Source organism: Zeus faber (assembly GCF_960531495.2).
Source record: "Zeus faber genome assembly, chromosome: 5".
Lineage (NCBI taxonomy): Eukaryota > Metazoa > Chordata > Actinopteri > Zeiformes > Zeidae > Zeus > Zeus faber.
This window is the reverse complement of record NC_137192.1, coordinates 11,089,851-11,111,807: the sequence shown is the minus strand read 5'-3', so window position 1 is coordinate 11,111,807 and position 21,957 is coordinate 11,089,851. Positions and strand designations below refer to the sequence as shown.

Below are 21,957 nucleotides of genomic sequence, written 5' to 3'. Positions count from 1 at the left end.
AACACCCCGCCCGAACCGCCCACCCCCAGGCAAGCCGGGGGGACCCGCATGCCAACCCGTACCACGCACAAGAGAAAGGCCCGCCCCACCGCAGCCAACCAGACTCTTACGGAGGAGTTTTTGACCTCATGAAAGGGGTCCGGCTTGGTCCGGTGACATTGTGTGTGGTGATAAAAAAATAAGGCCTCTCTGTACGGCTGAGGCACGATTTTCGAGGGCTAGATGGTCAACAGGTGCTGGGGGGCTAACGAGAAGGCACATCAAGGATGCAGTGTTGGATGCAGTCCATTTGCAGTCCATCAGGGTCATGCATGGCCAGGCATCTGGTGGCGTCAAGGACATTCCTGTGGGCCCATTCCTACCTCTGTTCTCTGTCAGCATATCACATTCAGGGCAGGCAAAATCTGGGAGTGGACTTATCAGTCCTTATAATCTAATCAGGCGAATCAGGAGTCTAATCAACGGAGTACCTCCATTGTTTCACCCGATCCGCAGCAGCTCAGCGGCCCAGGGGATGTAAGCCACACTAATAAAACAAGGTTGTTTTGATGTGGCATTTTCCATCTCTACTGGTCACTCCCAAGCCTCTATCTACTGTATATATAGAACTCTTTTCAGCCCACTCATTTCTTTCTCATCTCCGGTGATGACTGAATCAGTGGTTATTCAATGGTGAGGACCACTTTTGGATTCCATTCGGCTCGAGCGAAATAAGCCATTTAGAAATTGATGAAACAGACATATTGTGCTCTGCTTTCTACCCTCTGCCGATTCACCTCCAACCAGTCCTGTGGGGTCTGCCTAAACAGGCACTAGATTGCTGGGAACACCACAACCCGGGTCAAACAGATGGGGGCACATCGGGATTTAATTTTCAAAAAACGCCAAACATGAATACATACACGGATTGGGTATGTTTAGCTTGTGACTCCTGCGCCCCGGTGAGAGCTTCTGTGTGACATCTTCCCATGTCCGTGTGTTCTGTCAAAAACAGAGCGGCGGCAGCCTCCTCTACTATGCAGATGAGGAGGATCTTTCCAGGGATGTGGATGACAGTCTTTTAGGAAAGGGAAAATGAATAGTCGCTCCTGAGCTGACATTTAGCCCTGCACATCTTTGATGGGGCACTGTGGAAGTAGGCAGCATATCAATTAGCCATTAAGGGTTTGGCCAGGTATTAAAGGGATCAGAACAGCCAATAAAAGCCTCAGGGGGGACAGGAGTGGGCCAGATACTGTAGATCCCCAATCAATAGAGGTCTCACGTGGAGACTCATGTCATAGATAGAAGGACAGAGAATGGACAAATACAGTGACCTTTGAACCCCAGGGGAGAGCCCAGAGGCTATTATCTTAATGAAGATATGACCTGAGGTAATGTAACTCTTTCCAACGTACTGATTGCTGGCGAGCTGTGCCTCTAAACTCTGACAAGTAAACACTATCGTGCACTCATATAACTGAGCTGTTGCCATGGTCACCTGCCCATTGAGGTGAACAGACACTAAGAAAACATAGATCCTAGAAACATATTCACAAGCATTATTTGACACCATGCATTCAATAGCGTTTTATGTAATGCTCTAGCTGTTTTTATATAAGCTTTTTAAAGTTTAAAACCTTTAGAGAGTGCGTGGAGGGGATTTGTATGTTTCTCCAACCAATGGTTGGAGGAACGCTCCTGCAACAAATTTGTCCCCTTTCTATCACAGTACATTTAAAAGTTATAACAATCTGTCAAAAGACTTGTCAGCTATAAGTGTGGTAACAGGAAAAGCAACTATATTTGATAATTTCAATTTAACACTATTTCAATGCTGTGCTGAAGTTTTTGATAGGCTTCCTATTCTTGCTAAAAGCACATTATTCACGTTTGAATGAAAAAATACACATGTATTCTACACCAATTTCACCAATGCTCACTGTAGTACATTTTACTATACTGTATAGTACATGCCTTTAAAATAGGGCTGAACAATTTGGGAAAATAATCATATTGCGATTTTTTTAGACCAATATTGCAATTTAGTATGCACATTTTTTCAAGTTTCTTATCTTCTGTATTATTCACTAAACACAAGCAATACATCTTTTGATAGCGTGACCAGCACAACAGTGGATACAGTCAAAATATAAACTGCTTTTTCCTGTTGGCCAGGCCTATGTGTTATGATGAAATGATGCATGAATTAATATGAATAACATATCTTTATTTAACTTTTGAATTGTAAAATGAAAAAACCTTCAATCACAGTAGAATATTTACTGGTTGATTTCACTTCAAGCCTTCTAATTGTTTGAATCTGAAAATTAACATTCAAAAAATATGCAGTGTTTCAGCAGAAATGTATTATGTTTTATAAAAATGTGGTGCGCATACGTCCACATACACGGAGCACCGCTCCGTGCGCTGAGGGACAGCTTTATGCTCATTAAATAAAAAAAAATAACAAAAGGTTTAAAAAGGACAGGCGGAGACAGGTGCGCAAACTGCGACCCGATCGCTCCCTCTCCGCACACCCCCGCCACTCGGGATGGCCCTCTAGGCGGCTGCCTATAGGAAGAGCCGGCCCTGGACACTGTTTAGATTGTGTAAATACCCCGGCATAATAACTATGAGGCCAGAACTAACTTCCACCGTAGTTCACCTACACACACACAGCCTTTTCCCTCTTTCCCTTACAGGAAACAGGGGCAATCAACCTTCTGTAAATAATTAGTTGAAGTATTTCTATCTAATCCATTCAACCATGCACAATTGTAAAACACCATTTTCACGTTTTTACAGACGATAAACCCAATTTCCTGCACATTTTGAAATAAATAAATAAATCACCTACGGAAACTCCACTCCTGCTTTCAGAGAAGCGGTGACTGAGGCATCCTACTCCCCCATCTCCGGAGATAAACCCTTTCAGTTCCATAAGAGTAAACAGGCACACTCCCACCATACCACTCTATAAACCATTTGTCCCATATACCACTCCACCATGGATGGCTAGCATGAGCCTGTGTGTGAGTGCGTCAGTAGGCGAATGGAAGCCCTCTCGAGCAAGATGAGCTCCAGTGATTACCGGCCAAGACACTTTCCTAATTATTCTGTCAAACATCAATCCTGTGAGCTGATGCAGGCCCTCCTGCCACCTGATGGACAGTGTAATCACCTCTCTCTCTCGCTCTCTCTCTCTCTCTCTCCTTCTCTCCCTCCCTCCCTCCCTTCCCCCATATTGCACAGTCCTGGCAGGACGGATGGATACATAGTAAGGGGGTGTACTGTCCCATACAGTGAGTATGTGTGTGTGTGTGTGTAAGAAAGTGCATGTGTGTGTGTGTGTGTGTGTGTGTGTGTGTGTGTGTGTGTGTGTGTGTGTGTGTGTGTGTGTGTGTGTGTGTGTGTGTGTGTGTGTGTGTGGGGGATATGCGTGGTGTGCGTGGTAGACAGTCGGGTGATGAGGAGGGAACTAGGATGGTTTGTTGAAGAGAATGACAGCCGAAAGAGCCTACAATGGGCACGTGAGCATCAGAACTGGACCATGGGGCAATGGAAGAAGGTGGCCTCGTCTGATAAATCATGTCTTCTACATCATGTGGATGTCAGGGATTAGGGTCTGATCCGATGGAGCATCTGAGGGATGTGCTGGAACAACAAGCCTGATCCATGGGGCCCCACCTCACAACTTACAGGACTTAAAGGATCTGCTGCAAACGTCTTGGTGCCAGATACCACAGGACACCTTCAGAGGTCTTGTGGAGTCCATGCCTCCACGGGTCAGAGCTGTTTTGGTGTCACGATAGTAGCTACACAATATTGGTGGTTTTTAGTAGTGGTTTTAATGTTGAGGCTGATCGGTGGAATTGATCTGCAACTGGCTAATCATTACTGACCACAACACCACTTCTCTTATAAAGTCATTCTGCTCTGACTGGGATCAGTTCATATAAGCAGGGTAGACTACTAGAAAGAACAACATAAAAATGGGGCAACATAAAAATCAGTTTCAGAGAACTATATAAGTTGAGCTTTATCTATCTTGGTATTCACCATGGGAAACATGCAGTGTCCTGGGGCTGAGGCAACCAATCTGGCAATTATAGCACGGGACATTTGTGTTTCTCCAGACTACAGCCCCAACCCTCTCTTCAACCAGATGACGACCAGACTATTCCAGAAACCTAAAGACCCACTATACGGTTGTGCAGTCTTCTCTGATCCCACAGCAGCTCCACAGGGGGAGGGTTTTGGCTGTGAGGGAAAGTCAACCAGGGTGACGTTAGAGTGGTGGCCCTGGTCTCTGGCCGTGCTTTATGACACTTTAGGTGAAGGGTCAATTTGTTTTGTTCTGTTGTTGCATTTGTGCATTTCTTTACTGGGGAAACTACCATCCTACAGTGATCAGTGAATATCTATGTTTGGTGTCATACGTTGCAAACAACCCTGTCAAGGATGGAAGAATTAACAATGACGTACTACTGCATGCTGCTATATTCCCGTATAGATAGAGATAGAAAAGAGAAGTTCACAGATCTGGGGGCGGTCATCGGATCTTAGCTGGGTTATGCATTGACCATTTGACTCTCCAACTCATTCATATCACCAGGTCGGTAAAAGTACAATCCATTGAGAAGTCGGTGCAATTCGATAGGTTTGGCACAATTAAGGTGATGCTGAAAGACACAGGCACAATGTACAACTAAGGTTCCATTACTCCTTTAAATGTGATGGTGAAGCTGCCAGCCAAGATTTACTGGCAGAAGTTGAAAAATCTGACAAAACCAAGCATCAAAGATGAAAACTGCAAACCAAACCACCAAATTGGTCCTACAGTGTTACACTTCATTGCCACTGAGGCTTTGCAGGAGGTCATCAGCCATCCCCCGCTTCCTGAAAGATCCTTACAACAAAGCTTTAATAGCTCAAAGGGACATCTTTGACCTAAAGGCAAATGCACTTGGCAACTGGGATATCTAGTCATCTAGTTTGTTACAGCAGAAAAAAAAAATTAAGTCACTTCAGACACAACTGGCTGATCAGAATTATTGTCTTACTCCATTTATTGAGATCCATTTGTTCAATTGCGTTTGAATTTGCTCATTATTCTGTACCAAATCTGATTTTGATTCTGAGTTTATTATAATTGATCAACGGCATCAACCAATATTGCAATAAAGACAATCTTAGTCATACCATTGTTTTGAAAAGTTATTTGACCTGTTCAACAATGTAAGCAATTATTTTCCCTTGAAATATGTTACACTGTCTGTTTAGTAATTTTTTCTGTCTTGCTGTAAAAATCGATTTATTCATAAAGTCTTGATTTTATCCCTTTTTGATTAACACAAAAATGCATTCAAAAATTGACAATGCAAAGATGAAAGTTGAAATTGTGCATATTCAACCTCAAAAGCAAGCATTGCTGGCACTACTTCTTCCTCTTATTCTCAGAGGAAGTTGGGCATAAATGCTTACTTTTAACCTTGGCATTACTGTGAAAAATCTATTAACCGTTTATTGAACTTGGATCAAATACACATTTTGTGGTGCCTGAACAGTATCATTTGTTTGCCCAATACTGTATATTTACTCCAATAGCAATCACAGGTACGTTAGCATTTAAATTAATCAATATTATATTATTATATTATTTGCATAGTTGTGAATTCCACCATTACAAGTTATGGCGCTCAATAACATTTTAAGGGTAATGATTTATTTTATATATAATTTATTGTTGAACAAATAGAAAGAAATAGTTCTGTAGGTGTTTTCCTGACCACATTGGGCATAATTCACAAAACTGTTGTGGTAAAAAAAATAACAATTCGATAACTCTATATTCAGCATACCTTATATACACTTACATACATACATATGTATAGCAATGTCATTATATATTTTGGATGTTTGTGAGTGTATTTACATGGATATAATAAAAAAAAAAATCCCTACTATGTATTGTGATTTTTACAACACATTTGTCTTTCTATGCGTGTATAATGTTTGAAACAGGGCTTTCTACCCTGACCCCATGCTTGGAAACCAGACGCCAGAGGTGATTTCCCCAGAGATGTGACGAGGTGGACGTTTCATGTGAACCTCATCGTCTTTCCATTTCGCTCAGTAAAGAGTTGTGTGGATCAGACAAGAGCCTCGTATCAAATCAGGCCTGGAAAAGCCAATTACACCGACAGTAATCTCTCTCTGTACAGCTGCCGGCGCACTGCCTCCGTACGGATACACTGCAACAAATACCTTAAACAGGGCATGTGTGAAAAAAGGTATTTAGGAGAGACAAGAGATTTATACCTACATAGGCAAAGCTTTTATCCTGGATCATTACATAAAATAAAAAAATCTTTATTTTTTCTACTCCTTTTCCCCACCAGAAAATACTGTGTAGAATTCTGATGGTTTCAACCGGCAAATTTCTTTCTGGTAAATGTTTAACGTCTCTGTGGTGTGGGGGTGGTGTGGTTTAAGCAGCCATACCTGTCTTTGGTCTTGGTAATTGGGCCCGGAATCAGAGATGGCTGTACGCCTGTTGCCCTTCAGAGCAATCAACAAGGTAAATCAACCATCCCCACACAAACACAAGGAGAGCCTCCTCCTGTCATGACGTGTCCATCTGCTCCCAGCTTATTCCATCTTGTCACTCTCTACAATAAAGTGGTGTGTTTGAAACATCTCTGCCTGTGTCTCCGTGTCAGAGGGCCCTGAAAATGGCACCCGGGTGGTGTGTGGCAGCCGGAACTACCACAGTCCCCTTTTCCTTTCTTATGCGTTTGGGTGAGAGTGAGCAGAAGGGGGCTGTCAGGTCTGAAAGCTGGTTCTGTCCAAATATGGGGTAATAATGCAAATTTAAGCCAATGGCTCTGCGCTTACATGCAGAGAGTATCGAATGCAAGGGATCCGGACAGAATATATGATCGCGGTTAGAGTCAACAAATCATCGCATTCACAGATTCAAAAGATGCACAGATTAAAAACACCAATTAGGCAGACATAAATGCAGTATTGCATTAAACAAATTTAAAGACATAAGCCATTAAAGGCAGTAAATGGTAAATGGACTGCATCTTATATAGTGCTTTTCCAATCTTGCGACCACTCAAAGTGCTTTACAATACTTGCCTCACATTCACACACACATTCATACATCAATGGCGGCTGCAACAATGCAAGGGGGACACCTGCTCAACGAGAGCGGTTAGGGGTTCAGTGTCTTGTTCGAGGACAGTTCGGCGCACTGCCGGGTATCAAAACAGGAACCCTCTGATTACTGGACGACCCCGCTCTACCACGGTGGTGCACCACGCCGCACCATGACTGTTATGGATACAGTATGAAATTGGTTAGGGTTAGTACGTTATGTCCAGTGTAGATGCGATTGTTTGGATAATCTGTCAGGGAGAACGTACAATCTGAATCGTTTTGTTTTTGTTTTTTTCCTTCTGGCTCTTAGAGACCAGAACAGAAATACACCATGTCGTACCCCTGTCTGAATGTTTTTATTTTCTTCCCGAAAACAAATAATTGCCACAGCAATTTTACTGCTAGCATTCACAGCCGTACCAGCATTTTCCCTAGAAATGACATTAGGTTGAGAGTAGGGAAGTTTACATAACGACTTTAGCGGTACATAGACACCGGCTCCTTTTCCCACATTACACCAATATGGAACGTTGCCAGTGGATTTACGGCTTTCAGTGCAAGTGGGAAAGAGACATATAGTAACCTTATGTATATTTTGTCAAACAGTTTAGAAATAGGTATCCATGCTTTTGCTTCACTTCAAAAACCAAAGAATATTGCATTATTAAAAGAGGCGGTGACTCCAGGCCTCTCATGTGAATGATGGACTATGGAATTATGGACCTTGCAGCTAACAATGAGGTGTTTACCAACTACCTCACATTTTGTCAAGAAAGAAAAATAAATAAATCCTCTTTTTTCCAAGGCTTTAGCGCTTTGTTATCTTGAGGGCGCTTAAATCTCACTCTTAATATCCAGTAACATCCAACTGCTCCCACAGCAATTAACCTGTGTTGCACTGACACAAACCGAATTTGAGTTTTATCAAAACACTAGCAGCAATCTTAACAGCCGTGGGGGACGTGAAAGGGACACGTTGCTGCAGGTTTAAACCACAGATGATCTCATCAGTTGGGTGTTTGGGTGGTATCACATAAGACCCCAGCATGTGTAGCCATCAGTGTCATGGGAGCGTGAAATTAGGGGGGGGGGGATTCAGCAGTCACACTGTTGCTGCAATGTTCTACCCTGCTTGACAGACAGTCCGGTATCCAAAACACAGACAGATGGGGGAGAAGGAGAGATGGTGAAGGACGACGGATGGACAACAGATGGTCGGGACGGAGTAAAACTCCATTCGCTTAAACATGGTAAAAATCACAACCTGAAGAGAAAAGTTTGGCTCACGACAACAAGCTACAGTATGGCTAAGCCAGGCCAGTAATGGCCGGCACTACCACAGTTTACTGAACCGTGGCTGTGTTCCAACCAAGTACAGAACTGGAAACAGCAGGAGCCCTGCCCTCATGCTATGATATTCATGGCTAGGGGGCACCTGGGGTGTATGAAGGCTTGACTGATGCTGTCAATACCAAGTGTAAAGAAGTTATATTTAATCCATTTGCTGATGCAGTCAGCTCTGCTTAGGAGCTGCATATAATGGAGCTTGCTGCTGTTGCAGTCTAAAAAACAGATAAAAAAAAAACCCAAAACAATATAAACAAAACAAAACAAAAAACTGATGAAAATAAGAAGCACAGCAACTTTCTACTGTCCTAGAAACCAAATATGCTTTTCAGTCTCCCCAACCATCAGGTAGGGGACAATACATCGGGCAGCTACTCAAGAGGTACATGAGGGGAAGCTTTTATATGCCCTTCCCAGCAACTTTCAAGGTTGCTCAATCACCCCACCCCATGTATTGCCTCAGCGTGCCATCGGAAGGCCCTATCTGATCACAGCCTGGCCGACTGGCTAGCTCCCCTTGGCCCCTCTGTGTGAACCAGGTGCTGCGATGACAAAACGCTCCTGGCAGCAATAAGAGCAGAGAGAGGAGAGCTCAATTAGCCCCAGCTCCAATCCCAGATCCTTTATTGATTTCCCAGAGATGAGGAATGGCAGACAGGAGACTGCTCAATCAGACATGCCCAGGGGACCAGTTTGTGTTGGTGTGTGTGTGTGTGTGTGTGTGTGTGTGTGTGTGTGTGTGTGTGTGTGTGTGTGTGTGTGTGTGTGTGTGTGTGTGTGTGCGTGCACACTTCAGAATCAACAGGGGGTGGTGAGGCAGTTCCAAGACTAGGCGCTGAGACAAGGTGAATACATCAACAATCCATAGTCTTTATGCATGCATAATGGATAAGTAATAGTGCTGTGTATAGTTGGTGCTGGGGAAAAAAAATGACACAAGTCTTTAAATTCCTGCTGCGCCACCCTACCCAGATCAAATGGAGAGGGAGACAGACAAGACATTAGCTCCCGGAAGGGCGGATTAATTTGACAAGTCATCAGTTCCACACCGCATCCCTCGACCATTTCTGTGCTTCCTCAAATTAACCTTCACGAGAGGGGAAAGGAGGATGGACGTATCGAGTCTGAAAAACCCCATTCGTCCTTTGGCTTGGGGCTTCAGGCCACAAGTGGCAAAGGTTGCAGTACTTACATTATCTATACTTAAAACTGGTTAACGATGGTGCTTGAGTGAGAATGAGAGCACTATTATACACTATATACAGTATACTAGACTATGTGATCCCAAACATTCCCAGGTTTTTTTTTTTTTTTATAACCCCCTCCTTAGAAAGGAGGGGATTATAATTGCTGACCCCTCAAAAATGAACCATACCATCTTGATGGGAGGTCGCAGTGAGAGACAAAAAGTTTAGTTTATGTTAAACTTGATATGTTGTAATATACAATCTCATTTGTCAAAAAAATAATGTCATATAATACTGATTAATCCTGATGTAAAAGGGATTTGATCAGTAGTTCAAATATTCAAAATGTGTGCACTATTTCTATTACAACCAGGGTGGAAGCTGATTTGGGGTCAAATGATCATTTGAATCATTGATTAATGGATAAACAGAAAATAAATTGGATCAAATGTAAGTAATAGTTAGTTGGGTGCAAATAAATCCAATATGTGCTATTTACAACTTCACAAAAAGTCTGTCTTTCTTCCATGATACGATGTGAAATACATTTATGGATGAATGAATGGACGAATTAAGCAATTGTGATATGTCAATAAATAGCTATGATAGCTTGTGATTGGCTTTTACCAGATATTTATGCCTAATCACCTTATTTTAAGGTCACTTAAGATCCAATTTAGTCGCATAGATCAACTGGATGATCCCAAAAAGTAATTGACATGTGAACACCGCAAAAAGCAAAACACAGATGTAACACTGTGCATTTGAAGGAGCATCTCAAACAATCAATGTGCGTCGATGTGTTGGATGGAATATAATAATTCAACTTGTGAATACAATCCACACTTGCCATTGGGTTGGTGTGAAGGCTGAACAACAACAATCAACACAATGAATGTGTTAAATCATGTCCACTACCCCCAGATACTAAAAACAAGGAAATTTGGTTATCCGGTTATGAACACATCCGACCTTAGTGTGACTGCATGCTGAAAAGCTGTCGGAAAATTCACACACACTTCATACAAAACCAAACACCAAAAGTGATTGGAAAATGTTTTTGGCTTCAACACGACCTCCTCTGGGCATGTTTTACTCAACCGCCCTACGGAATGATACATCTCCATAACAGGTGCCGATTCTCCAGATTGCAATTATCTAGTTTCCTTCTAAATAATCTCCATAGCACCAGAAACACATCACACAGGAAGAAAGAAAGAACAGGAACAGAAAAGTTTACTTCTGGAGGAGTGATATGCGCACGCACACACACACACACACACACACATACACATACACACACACACACACACACACACACACACACACACACACACACACACACACACACACACACACACACACACACCAGATTTGTCATGCATTTCTAAAATCAAAAAACCTTTCTAGAAGGAAAATTTTATTTTTCCAGATTCTTGTTCCTTTAGGTTTTTTTTATCTCTCACAATATTTTCAAAATCAAGTTTAATTTATAAATAGTAGATAAATGTTAAACCGTCGAATAAAATTACCCCGTTAGATTACATGGGGAAACACAGTTCACCTATTGAGACACTGAACAGCGCAAACGCCGATCGATCGTTTCCTTTAAAGCGACCGTCCAGGTGAAGATCATTCCTCATATTCCATGTGATGTGAGGTCACAATGTGAAACCACTTTGATAGAGTTCAACCTTTAAATCCTACGTGTTTTAGACACACACCTGGATTCATTATTGTGTCGGTGGCATATACCAACGAAGAAGACAAGCTGGCATCACTTCTGCAAACAAGACAAGGAGCCTTCGGTTTCACTTGTTATGGATTACGAGAAGCGGGTGGCAGAAGCTCTAAATCATATTGCGGACCTTAATCTGACCAGTGCAATAGATCCTAGTCAGTGTAAGCAGCGCGTACTGGACTAGTACTGGAAAGTAGCCATCAGAAGATGGGTATACTGTGGTCATAAAGGGGTGGACATGGTCAGCAACAATACTCAGGTATGCTCTGGTGTTTAAATGATGCTCAATTGGTATGAAGGGGCTTAAAGTGTGCCAAGAAAATATCCCCCACAGCATTACACCACCAGCACCAGCCTGAAGCGTTGATACAAGGTAGGATGGATCCATGCTTTCATGTTGTCTACGCCAAATTATGACCCTACCATCTGAATGACGCAGCTGAAATCGAGACTCATCAGACTAGGCAACGTTTTTTCTATCTTCTATTGTCCATTTTTGGTGAGCTTGTGCGAATTGTAGCCTCAGTTTCCTGTTCTTAGCTGACAGGAGTGGCACCTGGTGTGGTCTTCTGCTGCTGTAGCCCATCTGCTTCAAGGTTCCACGTGTTGTGCGTTCAGAGATGTTACAACCAAGGTATGCAGAATACCGAGTGGTTATTTGAGTTACTGTTGCCTTTCTATCATCTCGAACCAGTCTGCCCATTCTCCTCTGACTTCTGACATCAACAAGGCATTTTTATCCACACAGCTGCCGCTCACTGGATATTTTCTCTTTTTCGGATCATTCTCTGTAAACCCCAGAGATGGTTGTGCGTGAAAATCGCAGTAGGTCAGCAGTTTCTGAAATACTCAGACCAGCCCGTCTGGCGCCAACAACCATGCCACGTTCAAAGTTACTTAAATCCCCTTTCTTCCCCATTCTGATGCTCGGTTTGAACTTCAGCAAGTCATCCTCACCATGTCTACATGCCTAAATGCAATGAGTTGCTGCCATGTGATTGGCTGATTAGCTATTTGTGTTAACAAGCAATTGAACAGGTGTACCTAATAATGTGGCCGGTGAGTACACACACACACACACACACACACACACACACACACACACACACACACACACACACACACACACACACACACACACACACACGCTATACAAATAAGTCCTGTTGCCATTTCTCTCTTTAAGCACCCAAGGTAACACCATTCCTACACAGACTCCATATTGCGACTGTTTTTGTCTTGTGCTTGGACTCGGAGTGACAGTCCCAGAGTGATGGCTGGACTAAAGTGCTACTGCCTCACTGGCTGGGTCCCTCTTTAGTACTTGCTTAATACTCTGCGTGCTGGGAATAAACTCCATTACAGAGAACCTGCTTTCTCCTTTCCCATTTTCTCTCCATCTCTTAGGCTTCTCATTGTTTGCGTTCATGACACAGGGGACCGGCAGCCCCCACAGGCTCCCGCCTGCAGACAGAGAGGTGATTTCTCTGCCTTTAAAACAGCCAAGCGCAAGGCTCCCGCATCACAGGCGCTCTTGTGAAGATGGGTTGTTTGGGGTTAGAACGGCTGTGAGGGCTAGTGTGAGTTGGTGCGCACGTGTCTGTGTGCGCCCAAGTGTCTGTTGCATCACAAGCACGTGATGCTCCAGACCTTTTTCTTTCTCATCGCTACAAGGTGAGCGCGAGAAAGGCGTGATTTTCAGCAAGGACACAAGCCAACATAATAGAGGTCGCTCTCGCAGAGAGTCTGCCAATCCTCTGCTACGTAGGCGGGGAAAGGCATGCTGATCCACCTCTCAAAAACCGTGGAGCATCTCTTCAGACTCCAGTTCCAGACTTGCACAAACCATCCATGTTAAAGAAGCCTGCTGCTGTCGCAGTTAACACAGCGCGAGACATCTCCATAAGAAGTGACCGGGGAGAGGCCAGGGCCCGTGCCCCGAAGGTACTTAACTCGCAGGCGTAGCACTGAGGGAAGCTCCCCGGCATTGGCCATAACAGGATTTAGACAGATCAAAGTCAAAAGGGAAAGGCAGGAAAACGAGAGCGGGAGAGAGAGAGAGAGAGAAAGGACTAAAAGGGGACCAGGAATATAGAAAGGAAAAAGGGGGAAGAAAAGAGTAAAGCGACGACTGAAAACACTGAACTCGAATCACAAATGCAAATATAGCTGGGAGGACATTATACCAATCCCTGAGCTTGATAGCAGTGGAAGGAGCGTTTAAAGAAAAACAGATGAGGATTGATGGTTTTAGAGTCACTCTAGCTGGCTGAATTCCAGTGTTCCTACATCTGCAGGGAACGTGCGCAGAGAGGGGGTGGGGGTGTGTAAAGGTGAGTCAATGTAGACGCACCGAGCTAGAAAGAAGGAAAAAAGCCTGTAGTTCTGCCAGAGGGCAGTGGGGGTGCAGGATGCTGGAAAACATGAGAAAAAACAAAACAAGAGAAGAGGTGATCGGGGAAACTCGTGAAGGGGAAGGGAACCAAGAAAGGAGCAAAAAATAAAAATAAATTAAAACACACGCACGGCATGCCGGAGGTGCGGCGCAGGTGGGGTGCAACACTCAGAGATCACATGCATGCCTGGGGGCGTGGAATAGCTGAGCAGGACGCACATAAGCAACGCTTTCTACACTAAGTGATCAACGGTTAAGTTATGCAACGACATCAGCGGACACACACACACACACACACACACACACACACACACACACACACACACACACACACACACACACACACACACACACACACACACACACACACACACACACACACACACACACCCCTCTGCCTTAGGAGGTGGCAAGGGGGAATCAACCAACTGGACTAATGCTAACGTGCTAATCTGTTGCTTTCTCACCTCTTGGCGGAGGTGCAGGGTGCCTCTGAACGCCTCTTCTCCTCACCCCTCACGCCTGGTTCACCTTTAACCACACGGCAGAGCGTGCGCAGTGGCAAAGCTCAACATGCCTACAGGTGACAATTACTCCACCACGCAGAAAGGACACACGCATGCACGGCAGCTTTATAATGCGGGCACACAAGTAAGAACAGATGATTCTTAAAAGCTGACTATTACCCACTCAGAGGAAAGAAAAATAAAAAAAATAATACAGGGAAAGAAAAAAAACAGGAAAAAAAAAACCAAACAAAAAAAACAGGAACACACCCTTGAGCCTTCAGAACAAAATAGCTGCCAAATAAGGCAACGCATCCATCCACCATTTCCTTGCAGGCACAAGGCAATAAGGAGGTTATTTAGCTGTTGGTATTTGCTGCCTGCTACAGCTTCATGCCTACAGGTGATGTGAGGGCGGAGAGGTGTGTGTGTGTGTGTGTGTGTGTGTGTGTGTGTGTGTGTGTGTGTGTGTGTGTGTGTGTGTGGGCTTCAATAAATTTAGCCATTCTGTCAACAAACAGTTTTAGTTGTTGATATGAATGAAGTGAGGCTGTTTATTTTAGCATGAAAAAGCAAATATGCCTCTCAGCCCCCCACCTTTAATACCAAATCGCCTTCACAAAGCCGAGCGCCGAACTACAGAACATCTCTCATCGTTGACGGACTGTGTCTATAGAACAATATAAAATCCATCTTTCCCTCTTTTTGTCCGACCACTGACTCATCTCTTCTTCTGGCTAATGACTACTGTTTAATGCGGATACTCCTGGAAGAGCGAGCAGACAACAAACAGGAGGCTTTGGTCGTTTCCAATCTCATCCCGTCTCTGCTTTTCAGCGCCAGGCAGCACACGCCCGTCACTTCCACTGCCACTCTCTGTCCATCACATCAAAGCAGGGGCAGGCGGCGGCGGAAAATGCGGTCGAAAATACCGGGGTTTGTTTGGTGGAAATGCAAAGAAAGGGATGATTGTGTCGTTTGTAAGGGTGGACGGTAAAAAGGGAAAGTACACCAGTATGAATTTGCTCTACGGCATGGATTTTGACTACACCGTGCTGACCGGTAGAGCCCTCACAGATCTAAAGTCTGGATGCACCGATTTATCCGTACATTGCTATTCGCCTTGTTGACTCCTACCAACTTTCTGGTAAAAAAAATGACATTCACAGATGGCAGTGGCTGATGGTTACCTGTTGTGTGGCATCAATTTTACGCTGGCTTAACGTTGTGTCAGTTTTGCACAAGAAATGTTCTTAAAACCTCTGTACTATGTGAAAGGTTGTAGTAATACAGCCGAGAGAACCGTAAAAGTTGCCATGCAGCTGCCATACCAGTGTTTTACCGACGAAGAGTTTATATCAAGATTTTAAGAAAAACAAATATACCGTTACACTGTATATACCGTTACAGTCTATACTTCAAATGATCCTGTGTTATAGATTTTAGGCCGTACCAGCCCTCGTGTGCTATTTTCTAATTACACATTCACATTTTCCCCGTCTCCAAACACACGAACAGGCTCTGGGTTTATTGGGGGTAAGAGAGAAAATCTAAATCATCTACTGAAATACAAATGAAATACAAATCACCACCGATCTAAAACATTAAGGTGGCGGATAATTATGAGGTGCAGGTGTGACCACCGAGTGGAGGAACTCAGCTTAACGAAGGTTGCACATTTCTATGAGGAGATAGTTGCTGTTTCCCTTCACGTTTAAAGGGAATATGACAACAAGTGTCACATTCATCTAGCAAGAGATGCTAACTAATGTGCTCTGCTAACTAATCACCCCTCTCTCTCTCTCTCTCTCTCTCTCTCTCCCCCTCCCTCTCCCTCTCTCCCCCCTCCCTCCCTCTCTCCCTCTCCCCCCTGGTTGAAATGCTAATGGTGCTTCCAAACCCAGTTTAATGTCAGTCCTCGTCTCCTCCCCGCTCGGTTAGGCTGGAGCTCACTGTCACCATACGCAGCAGCAGGAGTGACAGGCGGCGGGACAGGGAGGCTGAAGACAGGAGGAGGAGGATGAGGGACTTGTTGTCCATTCCAGACTAGTGGCATGGCGCGTACAGTCCTGAGAGAAAAGGCTGGAATAGGATTATTCTTGGTGCGTCCTTGCGATGGATGGTGGTGATGGAGCAGTCATTTTATTTCTCCCTTTTTCCCCCCATCACTGTGAACCCCCCCCAATACACAAGGCGCACACAAAAACGCACACACACAGAGAGAGAGAGAGAGAGAGAGAGAGAGAGAGAGAGAGAGAGAGAGAGAGAGAGAGAGAGAAATCAACGTGAGACCAAATGAGATTTGCTCAGTGGATAGCGGAATGGGGAAATGTATCACCTGCTGTGCTGCTAAGGCTTTACACCTTTTTAACATCACATTTTAAAAAGGAACGCCGCACTGGGATTAAAAAACAAAAACAAACAAGAATAAAAACAAACTAAATAACAAAGTCAGAGTCTACCGCTCAGAACATTGGATGAAATTTACCTTGATGTTCTTGAGTATATAGACACACACACACACACACACACACACACACATATATATATATATATACACACACACATACATACACACACACACACACACACACACACACACACACACACACACACACACATACATACATACATACACACAAATATACACACATATATATACACACACACATATATATACACACACACACATATATACACACACACACACACATATATATATATATATATATACACACGCACATATACACACACACACACACACACACAGTACATAAATATAAACATCCACCCAACCAAACACCCACACATATATACATATACAGTATATACATATATACACACACATACATACATATATATCCACACATATACGTGTGTATGGGTGTATATATATATATATATATATATATATATATATATATATATATATATATACACACACCCATACACACCCATACACACCCACACACACCCACACACCCACACACACCCACACACACCCACACACACACACACAATATATATATACAGTATATACAGTATACACAGTATATAGAGCGTGAGAGACAGCAACACAGAGTCATCCAGTCAATTCATTGTGAGGGTGTCAGGGCACAGAGACAGTTCAAGTTGAAGTTGAATGGACCACATTGTTTACTGCAGAGTGATGAGCTCTCTGAACATAAAGCCTTAACAACCACAGAAAAAATAAAAATAAATAAAACCCAGCAAGCTGCCACTTCTGAGGTAAAAGTCTTGTTGAGCCCTTGTTTCAACTAGTCCCTCGTTGACGTTCCCTTATGTGAGCTTGTGTTTATATGATGGCACATATGGCCGCCGACATGACGGCGTGTGTGATTGATGTGAGATCACTTCAAATAGACTGCATCAGCACCGAGGGCGATCCATTAGAAGTCATGTCGTATTGTAAAAGCGAGCGCATGGCGATTGATCAAGTCACTGCAAACTAATTGACGGCTTGTAATCAAGCGGCAACAGAAAGAGCAGTGTTCTTCCCTGCTGGGTGAAACACGCCAGGGTGCCGTGATCTCTCACACCAGGCAGGCTTTTTCTGGCATTACAGAATCTTATTCAAGGACTTTCAAGTATATATCTCATCATTAGGGCTGAACAGTTCATCAAATTCAAACCGACATCACAATGTAATAGAACGCAATTGGCAAATCGCAAAGCCTGCTGTTAATAAAACGTTTTTTTTACGTTTACACAATCTAACCGATAGGGTTAATTTGTTTTAAATCTCCTTATGGAACGAAACAAGTACGTAGTGGGGGAACTTTCTTTGGGACTCTCTTACTCCCCCCCGCCTATAGCGATTGTTTTAACCGAACCTCCGGTGAAACCCGGTGCTCCGGGCCGGGCCGGGCCGGACCGCGGTGCGCTGTGAGGGGCGTGTGCTGCTGGCAGAGCCTGTAGAATCCGGATGGAGCCTCTTCCAGAACAGCAGCATTCCGTGTATGTGGACGTATGCGCGCACCATTTTTATAAAAAATAATACATTTCTGCTGAAACACTGCATATTTTTCAAATGTTAATTTTCAATTCGAACAATTACTTATTAATTACCAGGCTTGAATTTTAATCAGTCAATATTCTACTGTGATTAAAGGGTTTTCTTTTTACAATTTAATAGTTAAATGAAGGTATGTTATTCATATAAATTCATGCGTCAATTCATCTAATTTCCTCCTAACACGTGGGCCTGGCCTACAGGAAAGAGCAGTTTATATGTTAATTGTATCCAATGTTGTGTTGGTCATACTGTAGAATAATTCATTGCTTGTGTTAAGTGAATAATACAGAAGATAAGGAACTTAAAAAAAATTGCAAACTAAATCGCAATATTGGTCTTAAAACATATAAAATTTTAATTAGATAATTTTCCCTAAATAGTTCAGCCCTACACGTCATCTACTATAAGAAGTCTTTATCCAACCATGCTGTATTAAATTTAAATTTCCCTGGCATAATCAATGTCATTTTTATCAAGTTACGATTTGAATAACAAAACCAGGGGGATTATCGCAGGTTTTCAACTGTCGCGTTTCTTTCAGGGACTTTTCAAGCACTTTAACATAAAAGGGGCTATTTTCAAGGTATTCCAGAACTTGGATTACTGAGCACGGAATTCAAGCACCTCAAGGACCTGGCAGGAACCCTGTCGCACAATGAGTGCCACTGTCTTAGCGGCTTAGCCCTCCACATGGACAAACAGGGCTTTGTGTACGTGGGTTAAACTGCAGGTGTAGGTGTCACCTGGCACCTTGATATTTGTTTTGGTAGATGCTGGTTAACCAGGAGGGCTCGGCGATACTGATAAAATCGAATATCACAATATTTCTTGACGATAAATCAATAGATCATTTGGCCATGACCGGTGCTTTCATAAGAGATTCACACACAAAAATATTTAAGAACAAATCATTAGAAATATGGATATTATGACAGCGAGAAAATTCCAATACTGTAATGCAGCCTTAAAGACAGCATTTAACTGTATTGCTATATTGATATTGTATCCATATCCACCGATCAGCCACAACATTAAAAATGCCCAATATTGTGTAGCTCCCCCTCATGCCGCCAAAACAGCTCCGACCCATCGAGGCATGGACTCCACAAGACCTCTGAAGGTGTCCTGTGGAATCTGGCACCAGGATGTTTGCAGCAGATCCTTTAAGTCCTGTAAGTTGTGAGGTGGGGCCTCCATGGATCAGGCTTGTTGTTCCAGCACATCCCACAGATGCTCCATCAGATCGGACACTAACCCCGGACATCCACATGATGTAGAAGAAAACGTGATTCATCAGACCAGGCCACCTTCTTCCATTGCTCCATGGTTCAGTTCTGACACTCACGTGCTACAGTGGTGGACAGGGGTCATCATGGGAACTCTGACAGGTCTGCAGCAACGCAGCCCCATACGCAGCAAGCTGCGATGCACTGTGTGTTCTGACACCTTTCTATCATAACCAGTATTAACTTTTTCAGCAATTGCAATTTGTGCTGGGCTCAACTTCACTCCCCACACGCATCGATGAGCCTTGGGCGCCCATGACCTTGTCGCTTGTTCACCGGCTGTCCTTCTTTGGACCACTTTTGGTTGGTACTAACCACTGCATACTGGAAACACCCCACAAAACCTGCCATTTTGAAGATGCTCTGACCCAGTCGTCCAGCCATCACAATTTGGTCCTTGTCAAAGTCGCTCAGATCCTTACGCTTGTCCATTTTTCCTGCTTCCAACACATCAACTTCAAGAACTGACTTCACTTGCTGCCTAATATATCCCACCCCTTGACAGATGCCATTGGAACAAGATGATCATGTTATTCACCTCATTTGTCAGTGGTTTCAATGTTGTGGCTGACTTGTGTATATCGCCTGGCCTTATTCACCAGCCACCTGTGTTCCAATGTTTCAGTGAACCGCCGCCTTGAGCTTGGCCTCACATGTAGACACACGTCCAACAGATCAAATCGTACCTTGGGGTCTGCGGTGAGGAGCTTGAAGGCTTCGTACACCTGCCTTTCCTTGACGCCGCCCCCCAGATCCAGGAAGTTGGCCGGCTTTCCCCCGTGCAGGTCGATGATGTCGCAGGTGGCCATGGCCAGCCCGGCTCCGTTCACTGTGTCAAGTCAAGAGCATTAACAGACATGTATTAAGACACATATTCCCGGATAATGTCACGCAAACCCAAATGGCGATTTCTCATATAGGAATGCTGTTTTCTATTTGTGAAGCTCAGATTGAGAGCTTTAATCATCATCTAAATTGGGTTCTTATTTACACTAAAGACTAGTAATGACTTACAGAGTAAAGAAGGTTTCCCATTAGCACCTAGCTGAGGCCCAGAATGAAAGGAGTGGGAAAATAAATCCGTAGTAAAATAGAGTGGAGTTGTAGCTGGGAGTCAATTAATGTGAACAATAGTGACACTATGGGGAAGATAAACTTTACAATGGATTCCGGCGGCAAATTACCCGCCAGAGAAGAGCAAACGGCTGAAAAGATTAACACTCGAAACACTCGCCCGAATCACCTCCAAATCTTATAATAAGGAATATTCAACACGCCAAGTCGAGTGCGACAGAGAAATTTTGATTATGGCTGCGCTCTTGACTTCGGTGAAATGAGCGCTGATTAAAAGAGATTTTGGACAGCGTTCTTTCGCCGCCAATTGTCATCACTTAGCCCCCCCGTGCCCGCTCGGCTTCCACCCTCCCGCCGAGCTGTGTGGGAGCCAAGTGAATCAGCGCGCATGTGTCTTACCTCATTTGGTTGAGCTGAGCTGAGCCCGCGTCCTGGCAAGCTCCCTAACAGAGGTCTCAATAAAAGGGAAATTTGCTCTAACAGCTGTCACTTTTGGTGCTTTACAGAGTTCTCAAGGAGGCTGCGGGCTCTTAAAAGCTGCAGTTAGTTTGAAATACTATTGTTGTGGTGGGGGGTGGGAGGAGTGGGCGTACTGGGCGAGGGGCTAACAACACATCCAGTGTTTATGAGGCTACACAGGGCGGCCGGTGGAACCAACTGTTAGCACCGCTGTACACAGTAAAGGCTTTGATTTATGGTGAGAGAGGGGATGTTTAATGAGAATGCTAACAATCTGGCTCGCTGGAGACTTTCTGGGCGGATTACGGCTAATTAGAACGCATTGGTTACAGCAGCGTTGCTTCTGGGGTCCTCGGAAAACTGATTGCGATGTGGACCGGAGGAGCCCAGGCAGCATTTACTTTGACTAAGTTTCAGGCAGTCAGGGCCTGGCTTACGCTGCCCAAGCGACAGATTAAGACGCAATTCCAGGAGGGGTCCGGGTTCTGGCTCCAACCATTCAGCGGTGTGAGTTTGTGTCAGGGGGTGTGTGTGTGTGTGTGTGTGTGTGTAGCGGCGTCTCAAGAGTTCTGTGCCCATACCAAAGCAGGCAATGTTTCCGTCAAGTCCGATGTACTTGAGGTCCCACTTGGCCGCCTCGCTCTCGGTGGGGTCGCTCTCGGCCAGGTCGTCCAGGGCGAACACGGCCTTCTGACGAAACTCTGCGTTGTCGTCAAAGTTGATCTTGGCGTCGAAGCAAACCACTTGGGGGAGAGGGAGAGGCGGCCGGGGCGAGGG

The 21,957-nt window shown here is 44.1% G+C and overlaps 1 protein-coding gene across 1 annotated transcript in view; it reads right to left on the bottom strand.

Moving 5' to 3' along the window:
- Positions 1–21,957, bottom strand: part of suclg2 (succinate-CoA ligase GDP-forming subunit beta) — a 118,342-nt gene that overhangs the window by 28,741 nt on the left and 67,644 nt on the right. The window contains exons 8-9 of the mRNA XM_080001446.1: positions 21,762–21,923; positions 20,334–20,476 (exon numbers count right to left, since the gene is read on the bottom strand). Of these exons, the coding sequence (XP_079857572.1) occupies positions 20,334–20,476; positions 21,762–21,923 (305 nt within the window). The remainder of the gene's footprint in view (positions 1–20,333; positions 20,477–21,761; positions 21,924–21,957) is intronic.